Here is a 12,510-nt window from a genome sequence, read left to right as displayed (position 1 = left end):
CATCTTTGCAGTACTTGTGAAGCAGGTGGAAAGGAGTTGAAATTAGGCCCCAGCAGTTTTAACAAACTGATCTACTTGCTTGGTTTGTTTTGTGCTTTAGCTGGGCTCTGCCGTTGGACCAACGGCTGAATATTTAATGCCCCCTTGAAAAAAGGAACTCAATTGTTTTTACTGAATAGCTCTCCCTTGTAGAAGAGGCTTTTATGTGCTTTTACAGTGTCCAATCCCTTCTAATTTTGTGTAACAGAAATAAAATATTGCAAATAGCGATGTTTAAATTCAGTTCACAAGCATCTTCAGCCAATTTACATATGGGCTTCTGCTGAAAGGGGAAGTTGTGTCCTCTGGGTTGTCCCTGCCTGTGGGTTCCTGCTCTCTCCTATGCCAGCACTAGTGCTTGTGCCTGTGGCAGGAGCTGGGTGAGACAAAACTGTCAGCTGAAAACGAGCTCGACAAGAAGAGCAGCTCTCATGGGCCCTACCACTGTTGCAGGCTGGAGTGAAGCGAAAGAATAGGAAAGCTGGTTGGGGGCCTGGAGGCAGAAATTTGAGAACAGCTCTGTTTGGGGCAGCCTACCCTCACATCAGCACAGGGTAATAAGGGCATTGCAGTTGCACTCCTTCTTCACATTCTCTATCCTTCATATGCTGCTTTTCATGGACACTTGCAACCAATTTGTTCTGATTGTTACGTTACCTCTCAGCTGCTGCATATGTAATCCCAGCAGGACTCTTAGCTGTCATTTGAAGCTGTTGGCTTTTGGGGTTTTAAATTAGCAGGTTGTTCCGAAACTGTAACCTCTGATAGCTTCTTTTTCTTTATTATGAATAAAGAACAGCCCTAAGGTACAGATACTGCCAATATCTTGCAGCTAAGATTGCAGAAGCAAAATAAAACAAATGACCCATGGAAAAAAGAAAAAGAAAACTTTCCTCAAATGAGCCAAAAAAAAGAAGTAGAACTTCAGGAATGTCTTAATTTCCTTTAAAATGTTCTCTCTGCATGTCCGATGAAACACCCCTTAATTTGTCATTGGACTCTTGCTACATATGCATTAGCGGTTTTGCCAATCTTAAGTATTTGCTCCTTGGGATCCACTTTAGTTCTTCTCATTTCCTCCTAGAAGTTTGCTGTAACTTTGTGCTTTCCGTTGCTAGCTTCACTGAGGTTATGTGTCAGAGCATGGAAGGATTTCGCTTTTGACTCCAGTAGCCTCTCGAGTGCCACTGTCTAATCACGTTGGTTTGTTGCTGGCTGTCCTGCTTACCTCTTTGCTAGTGCATCTGATTGCCCTCAGTAGGCTCCTGTTGATTCTCCAGTTTCTAACGAAAGCTCAAAATCATTTCAGTCTTAATAGAGAACATCACGTAATTCGTGTGGAGCTCATAGGAATGCTAGCTTCATAATTATCTCTTTTTTAAAACATGTATTTTAGGACTTACAGTTTTAATTCAGAATTATTCCCATCTCATCTGCGTTATATATTATCACATAGCAGCATTTGAGGTCAAAAAAGGAAATCATAATATAGAAATATTCCAAGTTGTTATGTCACTTAGATTAAAAAAAAAAGTATGTAAATGTAATGTAATGTAAAAATGCTCAGTGTATTGTTTTTCTACCTAATGTGCTCTGTATGGATACTGGATTTATCTCTGTTAAATTCCTCTTACATAACTATCTGGGAAATGCTGGTTTAAAAAACACATTATTAAGCAGCATCTTTGCCGGTAGATTAGAAAAGCTGCTCAGATTTAGTAAACCAAGAAAATTTGGAATTGTAATGACAATCTTTTTCCTTTAAGAGATTAAAAAAAAAAAAAAAAATCTAAGCCTTTCCCAGGCAGAGGTAGATTATAAATGTCACTGACTCCTAGGGCTCAGTGTATTTTGCCTGAGCCTATAATATTTTTGTTCAAGGAAAGGAGTCAGCAGGCAGTCTGTATTTTAAGTCCCTAAAAAGTCATTGCCAGCTGTGCTTTCCAAGCTTAATAAGGTGTGATAGTTAGAAGGGAAGCGATATGAACACCCCATAGGAGAGTTAAAGATTTGCCTTTATTTTCACAAACCTATAGAGAGGTAGAATCGACGGGGGAGTGAGAGCTGGGGGAATGGCTGCAGGACGCCGCTCCCTGCTGCCCTTGGCCAGCTGGAGGTACCTGGTGCTGGGCACGCTGATGTGGGGGCAACGCACCAGGCACCTCTCGTGGCTCTCCCCTCATGCCTGGGCTGCAGCCTGCCTTGGCACCTGTTCTTGGCAAATATATTTACATCGTAATTAATTTTAAGCACAAGTTTCAACTTTCCCAAAGTTAACAGAAATGTTATATGTGCACTTTGTCAATCTATTAAGATAGACTTGGCAGTTTTAAGTACTATACTCATGGAATCTGCTACAGTTAATGTTGATTTAACTCTAGTGCTTTAATGTAAAGGGCAGGAGGAGTGCAGAAATCCTATTATCCCTGTTTTACTGATGGAGAACTATGGTGTGAGTGATTGACTAGCTGTAGATTACAGAGGAAAAAGCTGACAAGTGTCAAACTGAGCCTCAGTCCCCAGAGCCTGTCCCTAAGTGGAAGACAAGCCCTTGTCTCTGCTTAATTCCTGAGAAGCAGACACAAGTACCTCTTAGCACGTAGCACCTGGACTTCTTTGATGATGGCTATGGTGTTATCAACGGGCTGTACCTAGAGAGAAAGTGAGTCATGGGCCTTTCACAATAAAAAATGAGAAAAAGGCCCCTGTCCTGCCTGTGTCGCGGTTCTGCTCTTGCACAGGGAGGGCAGGAAAAAGCACTTGCAGATGTTTCTGCTGTAGATGTGCTGTCCTTTTGAAACTGCTTTTTCTTTGAAAATATGTAGTAGGATTGTTAGGACTTCCTTGCTGGTTAGAAGAGTAGCTTAAAAGCATCTGTAACAGGCGGTCTAGCCACTGAACCCACAGAAAGGTCCTCTGTTTTGAAGTCCTACTGAAATGCATTGTCCCAAAGTATTTTGTTGGGATTACAGGCGATTTGAAAGGCAGTTGGAGGTTTTGGCAGTGAGCAGGAGGTGGCTGCCACTCTGAGGGACAGCTGGAGGCACCTGGAGAAGCCAAAGCATGGCCTTTACCTTCCTTTCTTAAAACCGTTGGAAGGATGAACTTCTCAGCACTTGAAATTGCTTATTTGAGATAAAATACACTAGGGAGAAACAATCTCCTTTTTTTTTTTAGTTCCTTTCCACAGATTTCTTTGATTTAGGAGATCAGTCCATATTTTAATTTTGTTTTGTTTAGACAACTTTGGGTTGTGGTAATGTGGTCTTATGACATAGGTGAGCTCTACAGCAGATTTGTATTTCTGGACTATGTAAAGCTTTGGTGATATTTGTACCTTTTTTTTATCCCATGTTGCCAAGAAATTTCTTCAAAGTTTATTATTTCAGTAAATTTAATCTGTGGGTAATTCTTTGCACTTTTTTTTTATAGTGGCAGCAGAGAGGGTGGGATCAGAAAATTAGTCTTCACATTCAAGACACTCATTGATTTAAGTTAGTAATTGAAGTTAGTGAAAGTTTAATATTAGTTTTAATAGGTTCATATGTAAGAACACCTTCAGATTAGGCAGCTTAGTCACAGCAAAAAATTGCTATGAAGTAACCTGGATAAGAGGAGCTGCTGTAGCTGCTCGCAGAAGCAGCTGTGTGAGCACGCGCGTGTGTGAGGCTTCATTAATAGCCTCTACAGCATGAACTGTTCTTGCCTGCTGTTCAGCTCTCCATTGACTTCTCTGATCAATTTTTAAACAAATGCATACAGACAAAAGCTTTTGCAGGGCTATTTTTACTAGACTATGTGACATACAGCACTGTTAAGAGAGTTGATTTTCTTTATGCTTTCCTAAGCTTTATGCAATACTTCTCTGAACTTTTTATTTCAGTTGGTTATGCATGTGTTTTCATCTGCAGGAATAGGGAAATTTTTCTCTCCCTAGCTGGGAAGTGACTCACCTGGAATTTTGTGTTCAGTTATGAACATGTGGTTGTGAAAACTAATGTGACACTTGATTCATTTGTTAAGAATAAACAAAAATAACTCGCTACCAAAGTGAAAGGTTATTTGGCAAAGATTTAAAAGTTCACTTAGCTTAGTAGGAAAGCTTAGGAATTTAAGCCTGTGGCTTAATAAACTTATTGAAAGGACACAGAAAGATGGTAACTTTATAAGAAAGACATAGTGGGCTGGGTATAAATTGGAATAGTGGAACATTGTTCTATGAAGGAAGTATGTAATTGTGGGTGAAATGCTTTGGTCATTATTTTGTTAATTTTATTCATTATTTTTCTTTCAAAAGAAGCAGTGGAAGCACTGTTTCATGCTTGATAGAGCAAAATACTGATAAATGTGTAAATGAAAGCAGGCCTGTCTTGTCTTGGAGATGAGCAGTAGTGTCAAGGTCTAGGCTACTGAAATGGGGAATGGGGCAGATTTAAGTCTAGAAAGATACTTCAAAAAAAAAAAAAAAAAAAGACATTATCTAACCTTGAAAGTTGTTAAGATTTACTGGGTACCTTCCTAGCTTGCTTTTACAATTCCCTGGGGACCTAATCTGATGCACCCAGGCATGTTTAGAAGTGTCCCAATTGATAAGGTTAATCACCCAGGTCCCGCCTAACTTCTGTTGTAATTCAGAGTGGTAAGTAGAGAAGTGTGTCTGTCCTTGGAGGAGCCTGAAGAAACTGGAGTTTCCAGGGCTTGCTTTCCATATTCCAGGAATATGGATTTGAGAGCAATGGCCATAGTCGGTTTGATTTACGAAAATGTGCAGTAGTTATGGGTATACTCGTGTAATATTTGAATGATTTGAGTTCTAGCCTGATCTAAGCTCTGGGTCCTCATTAGCCTGAAGGAGGTTGAATATACAGTTCCTGCTTCCCAAGAGAGTGTAACAATGAACCCAAAACGTCTGGGAAGGGACATGCTCCAGCCCGTCTTTCAAGCATAGGTCACTAGTTAGGTTGGATCGGGAATGCCAGCAGGACGAGGCTCCTTATCGTACGGGCCAGGGATCTCAGGAGCGTGAAAATCTGGTCTTTACTCCCTGGGTTGTGTTTTTATATGACATTGTCTTGTGTGAAAGCCCTTAATAGTCCAAAGAGCAGGACTTAGCATGTCGCCTCCTTTGAAGGGAAGTGAATGAATCTGGGAGAAAGGACCTCACAGATTCAGACCTCCTCAGCTAAAGGGAGACAAGGACTTGGGTTTTCCGCTTGCTGGAGTACTGGCTGTTAAGGATGGTTCTGCCACCACTAGTTAAAGGCAGAAAGGTTAAGTGATTTGAACAAATCTGTGTAGCCAGTGACAGAATTTGAATACGAATAGAGTTTCTTGCTGTAGTGACCAGACCAGGCCAGTAGTCCATAGATGCCTTACTGATTTGATACTGCTTTTATAATTAAAAATGAAAAATGTAATTTTTTTTCCTTTTTGTGCAATTCTGCTTTGTGCATTTGATCTCTAAGACTTAAAGTATATTTTTTATATATTACATATAATTTAGATATGTTAATGTATAATATATAAGTACTATACTTCTAATAGCAGAAATACCCATTCTTTCAATGGGTTCAGGTCACCAAAATGCGTAAGACACTCTTAAAAAAACAAAACAAAACAAAAACCCCAAAACCAAAAAACACAACCCCCCCCCCCCCCAGTATCTTCTGTGAAGTGTAGTTAGGCAGTCATGATACATGAGAAGTGTAGCACACTGAAATTTAGTGCTTCTTAAAGATGAGCATTACTCTCTCTCTGTACTGTTTTCCTTGGATAGTTACTTAATATAAGAAACTATAATTAAACAATAATGTTAAATGTGAACACATTTAAGGTACTACAATAATTTTAAGAGTCATTATATTTCAGCTTAAAACAGTCATTCATATGTGTAGAAGTTTTGTGTGCATTTCTTTATTACATTTTCAATTTAAAAAGTCCTCAATTTAAATTACTGTACGAGAAAGCTATTCCAGCTCAACTTTATTGTTTTTTGTTGCTTAGATAAGAGAATATAAGTTTGATCCCTGGTTTTCATATCAGATTAGCTATCTACATGATGTGCTTAGTATTTCCAGTGAACCCTCCTAAAATTATATCCTGCTAAGATGAAGAAGACTCTGGAACTAGGCTTACATCACCAGAATTACTCTGGAAAAAGTTAATTCTCATTTCTTTTAATTTCTCTATACTGTAAATATACCTAGCTTAATAGTTTTAGCTGTATGAACATATTCATTTGTGCCTTATATTTAAATTTACAGGTTTTTTTGTATAATTTATGTAGGCTAGAGAAAGCTGACATCCTTGATAAGCAATTTTTTAAACTACTTTTAAAAATTGATGTGCTTGCAATATTGCCCTGCTAAGTGGCAGCATGAGGAAACCTAATTTACAGATTAATTTGTGAATATTGGTTTTGAATGAAGGAAGTAAAAGTATTGTTAGCTATTTGGGACTTGCACATACACAGCATTCTTCCACTTGTCCCTGGCAAAGTAAATGTTGACTTGTAAGTGGAGAGAGATTAACAGCTTTCAACATCTGTTGTCACTAGATTTTCATGGAGGAGAAGTATATAGTACTTGTGCTATAGACAGATATGGGAATAAGAGATAACCTAACTTCAGATACCGTGTAAAGAAGTAATGAAAACACTTCTGTGGGAGCATTTTGGCTACTATAAGAGATGGACATAAACAGAGGGGAGAGTACAGGGTCAGCATAAGCTGCACGATAACTGGTCACCACAGTACACAAAGACCCTAATGTAATTCAAAAAAAATGTAGATATTAAAAGAAACTTTAAGAAGGCACTTGAAGGAGGCAATGACTTAGTTTTAGTCTTTCATGGAAGAAATGACAGATTTATTAGGGATTATTTAGAGGACTGTTGTTAGTACTTCCATGCATGAAGAGTGGAAGAGGGATGTAAGTTTGAGATGGTTGTAGGCAGAGCCTATGAATTGATCTTAGGAAGGAGTGTGCTTTAGAAGATGCATCTTCAGCCTTCGCTTTGAAAATTTGAGAGTACGTCTCTGCGCTCAGTGCTCCAATGCTTTTTAACTAGAGGGGATCTCGGCAGGTGGGCACAGCGCACCTGTGATTCGGGTGTGCTGTGATGCTGGGCTGAAAGCTAGTGCGTGCACGGTCCGCATTTAACATGAGGAAAATAAGATTGAGGATTATAAAGTTTGGCCTATTCAGAGTCTCTTACCACTGTAGTTGTATGTTTCTCTAACAAGCAGACTCATTTCTGGAACTTCCAAACCTGAAGGTCTTCTGTGAGAGGGTTTGGGATCCTCTGCTTTGCTTTTCTATTTTATGCAACAGAACTGCTCAGGTAAACCTCATACTAGTCAAGGCTGTAGCCTCTGTGAGTAATGTCGCTGTATTTGTCCATGTGATTCCTCAATTCCTGTGAATTTTTGCATTTGTAGCTTAAGTTTGTGTTTTGAGCTTTTATGTGAATAATTCATATGAAAACACATGCCTCATCTGGTTTTTAGCTAGCACTTTTTAGCAGTGCTCTGCAGAGAAGGTTGGTTCAATATTCCTCTGGTTTTAAGATGTAAAAACTGAGACACAGAACTGAGAATTGTCCTGCCCTTGGCACCTGAGCAGCATGATGGCGAGCAAAGAGAGGAAAACGAGAAACCAAAGACTTCATAATTGCTGGGCCGTGCTACTTCCTAGTCAGGGCTGACCAGCTTTTCTGGTTTAGTGGTTGTCATAATGTATGTGTGACGTTTGCATTTCATTTCTTTTTGTATTTTTCAGTTAAGTTATTTTGTTGTTCTTAGACTTTTTCCTTTGTTTCTTTTTAATATTCTAATTCAACACTCAAAAGTTGAATGATAGGTAAAGGCATAGTGAAAGAATAACTCATACGGCACTAATTCTTAGGAATTTTGTCACAATTTCATCAATAAACAGACCATTCTAACTGTGGCTTTAAAAAATAAATTCTCCTATCATCTATGACATACAGACTAGGAAGACTAAACGGAAGATTATGGAATTTCAGACATTAGAGATGCTTATTCAAACATTTGTTTGGAGAAGTTTAGGTATACAGTTAATCCTTCAGGACAAGGAGACTTTTTGCACCTTCTCGCCCTGTCTTTTATGATTCTGGGATTTCTAGAATTCACAGAATGCAAATCTTCAGAACTCTTTGGGTCTAGGGAAATGCTATGAAATAAATTCAGTGCATTTAATATCCGTGTTTTCTTGAGTAATAATCTTTTGAGTTTCAGTTTATCTGGTGTACAGTACTTTAACATACACTATTGTCAAGTGTTGTATGTGAAAATGCCCCTCGGAACTGTAACTCCTAAGTGCTTTAGCATGTTTAATGTGTTCCATTATCATATGTCATGCTTACCAATGTTTTATTGCTTTTATAGATTACCTTTCTCAAGGGATAGACCTCTCCGGAATAGAAGTAATTGAAAATGATCTGCTTTTTATTGCAAGAGCTCGACTTGAGGTGGAAAATCAAGCTAAAAGATTACTTGAGCAAGGTGTGGAAACTCAGGTAAAATAAACTTACTTTCTTTCAAAAGTGAAGGGTAGGAAGTGCTCTGAGACTAGATTCCTTTGCTTGATGCAGCATTGTTTAATCGAGATCAAACATGAAAAACATCCTACTCATATGTGCAATTCACACACACAAATGAACATCCATAGAAACTGAGAAAACTAGCTCTGCGCAATAGATTTGTTTTAAAATCTTGCAGAAGCTGATGCTGAAAATATGGGAGAACGTATGTGCAAATGTGAAGAGTTTAACATTAAAGACTAATAAAAGCTTGATAATTGGTAGGATTTTGCATTAAGCACAATATACTATGTTGATAATATTGCCAAGCTTCATAGATAAATCTGAAGAGCATAATGCTTAAAACTGTAAGGAGTTTGCTAAATTTTAGCCGTGCAGTGCTATAATCAAATGATTTGGAAGAATTCCCATGAAGACTTCAATGGGCATTTTAAACTTTGAGGTAAACATTCACTATAGGGAAAATCAAAATGAATATGCATAATTACATTCATCTAAATATATACTACATACATTCATACAGAGTGTAATTATCTACGTTTTGAACAGCCTGGCTAAGTATATTATTTAACTATTTGGAACACCATTTGTGTAGTATTTCCTTTTTAAATTCGTATTCTTTTATGTATACTTTTTAAAGTTTTTTTTAAAATACATTTTTTAAATACCTGGAAAAATCTAGTACAAGTCCGTATCAAATTTGGTTTCTAAATTAGAGAACAAAGCGGATTAGAACAAGCCATTTATATGCTGTTTGTGTTACCACAGTTTAAACTTATAAATAAGACAATATAGCATTTGTTTGTACTATCGAAGGTTGACATCAATATAAAACATACACAAAATGGAAAATCTCTTCATTAAATTAGTTTGGTTAGACAACTGAGCATTAAAATGATCAGTGTGGCTCACACTTTTACTTAAACATCTGATTTTAAGTAATTTTCTGCTTTAAGAGGTCATGATTGTGGTCAATGCAATTGGCTGATAGCACAATGGAAGGAAGAAAACACCTAATTTTTTACTTAATTAGTATTCAAATGCCGAAAACTCCTGGCTGTTTGAGCATGTTAGAGATAGTTGTGTTGGGCTTGTTACAAGCCACCAAGTGTATGTTATGTTAAAGAAAAACTGAATGAAGACAGGGCTCAAGAAGAAGCAAGTAGACATTTATTTTATATGTAGCAAAAGTCTATCAGTATGTACTCTTCCTAGTTTTTCATGTCAGATTTGACCTTCTCTGATAATTTTCTCTTCATATTAAGTACTAAAACAGAACTGACAAATAAACCCTGGGGAAATCAATCCCACTCCACTTGAAAAATTGACAGATTTATTAGGTGTTCCAGGCTGTATCCAGGTAATCAGGAGATTATTAAAGTATATGCCTGTTGTGCTTTAGCCAGAGGCTTGTTTCCAGGCAAATGGAGAATCATTTGGAAGAACATTATTACTGCTTACTCGTGTCAGAAGTGGGGATATTTTGATGAAGTGATGTTAGGTATGCTCCACGGATTTGATGTTGGATATGCTTCATGGATTTAACACTGAAAAAAATAGTGTACTTTAGAAGATATGCATGTGGACATTGCCCCAAGAAATCTAGAATTTGCAGTACAAATAGCAGATACTGTGTCCTTTATGATTCTTGTTATCATAGCTGTGTGTCGTAGTGACAAACTCATTCACATTTATACCTTTGAAGCACTGAGATTTCCCACAGGAGGACTTAGGATCTTCATCTCTTCTTTTGTGTTTTGTGTTACAGAACTCCTTAGATAGGCTATCTTTCTGCTAATACTTATTCCGATAGCCAAGCCTGTTCCATTGAGAATAGCAGCTCTGTATTTTGTTCAGATGGTTCTTCAGTTATTTGATATATGTATTTGCCATTGCAGTTTCAGTTTTCACCTTTATTTGGATCTTCTATGCAAATAATACATGAGATCAGTTGTCTACCTAATGATGAGCTCTGTCTCTAGATTTCAGCTAGCACTTTTCAGCAGTGCTGAAAAGGAGGAGATTGATGTAACACCTACATTTTACAGTATTTCAGTGTCCACCTGGAAGAGAAGCAAAAAGTGAAAATGCATTAAAAAAAAAAAAAAAGTAAAACCACAAGTATCTCCTTTTAAGCCGAACTTCATTAAAATTTGGTGAACGTCTGCTCTGGAATTTTTTCTCTTCTCAAGGAGATAGTATCATAAATTACTGTGACAAGAACAGTGCTAACAAGTTGGAATTGCTCCTTTTGACGTCTTGATCTATCATGTGTTTAGATAAGAAACTATTTTCATTTTGATTATTTATTTAATGATGTATGAATTACATCCTAATGAGCTGTGCCTGGATTCCCTACAATAACCAACAGCAGTAGCACATGAAAGTAGATACTTAGCTATACTTAGATGGTACACTGGCTTTTTCTGTGCATTGCGTTTCAAGTTTTTATTGCATGTCCGTCATGGTAGCATGTGCGTATTTTTTCAGGAGAGATGCAATCTCTCTCCTTCATCCCCATTCCCCTGGAAGTGCGGGGTGGTTAGCCATTGACTACTTCAGAATTGAAGACTTCCACTCACACTGATAACTTCAGAGCTGCCATCTGGTTATAAACTAGAAGCATCTATCAGCATGTCTAGACTTAACAGCTTTTCACAGAGCTGCCAACCACAGTTGTCTTCCTAAACCTTTTAGAAAAAGTCAGCCCTTTTTGCTCTTGCTGACAAAGATAACACTAATAATAGCAAATCCTTTCAAGTAGGGGTACCAGTGGCTACTGTCAGGTTTTATTGCCATGGACGCTTTGTCACCTGCTCTTAGTGTATCATAGTAGCACAGATTAATGCTGTGTCATGACCCATAGATCAGTATCAAGGAAATAGGTAGATTCAAAACCCATCCTTACTGCCTAGTCCTAAACTTCTTAGTAGCTTTTCTTTAGGCTGTAAGCAGGTTAATAGCAGATAACACAGGAAGCATGAGAGCCTGATTTAACAGAGATGCATCAACAGCTTTATAAAAGCTGCCCTTCTCTGAGAGAGACAGCAGTCTTCTGCTAACAAAGGGTATGTGTTCATTTGGCAAACCATTGCCTGAAGCATCCCCAGCAGTTTTGGGGCTTGCAGGATGAAACCATGGCAGAGGAAACTAGATTTGCCCTTGACACCACTTTATTCAACAGCAGTATATTGTGTAAAGCAGATCCAAATAATAAAAAATTACTTGAAGCAAGAGAAATTCTGTATCAGTAAAACGGGCTAAGTGTACCCAAGCTGAGGTCCATGTCAAGCAGTTTTGCCAGACACAGTGTTGTGGCTGCTATGCTTATAAAGAAGAAGAAAAACTTCTTTGCAATTCAGCACAGGGTTCAAAACCCTTTCTGCTATGTTGTCATGCTTAATATGAGACTTCCATCTTAGAGCCAGGGATGCCCAAACCTAATATCCTCAGGTAATGAGAAGGTTGGTAGCATTAGGAGCCAGGTCGTGTGTGTGCAGGAGGAGGTGTACTTTGTCAGCCCTACTTCTGAGCTAGGCTCACTGCTTTTCCTGTGGTTGTCAGTCTCCTCTGAGTAGGAGATTTGTTTTTGCATGCCTGTAGCGGTACGTGTTCCGTGGGTTGAGAACCTATGCCCTAACTCTCCTGCTTTTGACTCTATTGATATCAACTCTGGTAATTTGTGAGAATATAGACAGTAAGGACTGTGGTATCATCCAAGACTGATAAAATATAATGTATCTGTTTAGGCCAAACAGGATATGGTGTGAAGATGAAAGTAGAACTCAGAATTCCTTAGTTATGCAGTGTAGACACAGTTTGTCCTTCTGTATGTTGCAAAAAGGAGATGTTCTGTATCTTTGACCACAGATTTAAAAAAAAAAAAAATCTCATTTGTTTTCTGTATT

The 12,510-nt window shown here is 38.1% G+C and overlaps 1 protein-coding gene across 4 annotated transcripts in view; it reads left to right on the top strand.

Moving 5' to 3' along the window:
* The window catches only part of COG5 (component of oligomeric golgi complex 5), a 189,768-nt gene that overhangs the window by 72,351 nt on the left and 104,907 nt on the right, over positions 1 to 12,510 (top strand). For all 4 annotated transcript variants that reach the window (XM_064505671.1, XM_064505685.1, XM_064505677.1 and 1 more), the window contains exon 7: positions 8,448 to 8,578. In XM_064505671.1, the coding sequence (XP_064361741.1) occupies positions 8,448 to 8,578 (131 nt within the window). The remainder of the gene's footprint in view (positions 1 to 8,447; positions 8,579 to 12,510) is intronic.

This window comes from Dromaius novaehollandiae, chromosome 1, assembly GCF_036370855.1.
Source record: "Dromaius novaehollandiae isolate bDroNov1 chromosome 1, bDroNov1.hap1, whole genome shotgun sequence".
Taxonomy (NCBI): Eukaryota; Metazoa; Chordata; class Aves; order Casuariiformes; family Dromaiidae; genus Dromaius; species Dromaius novaehollandiae.
The sequence above is the reverse complement of the archived record's forward strand: the minus strand, read 5'-3'. Positions and strand labels throughout refer to the sequence as shown.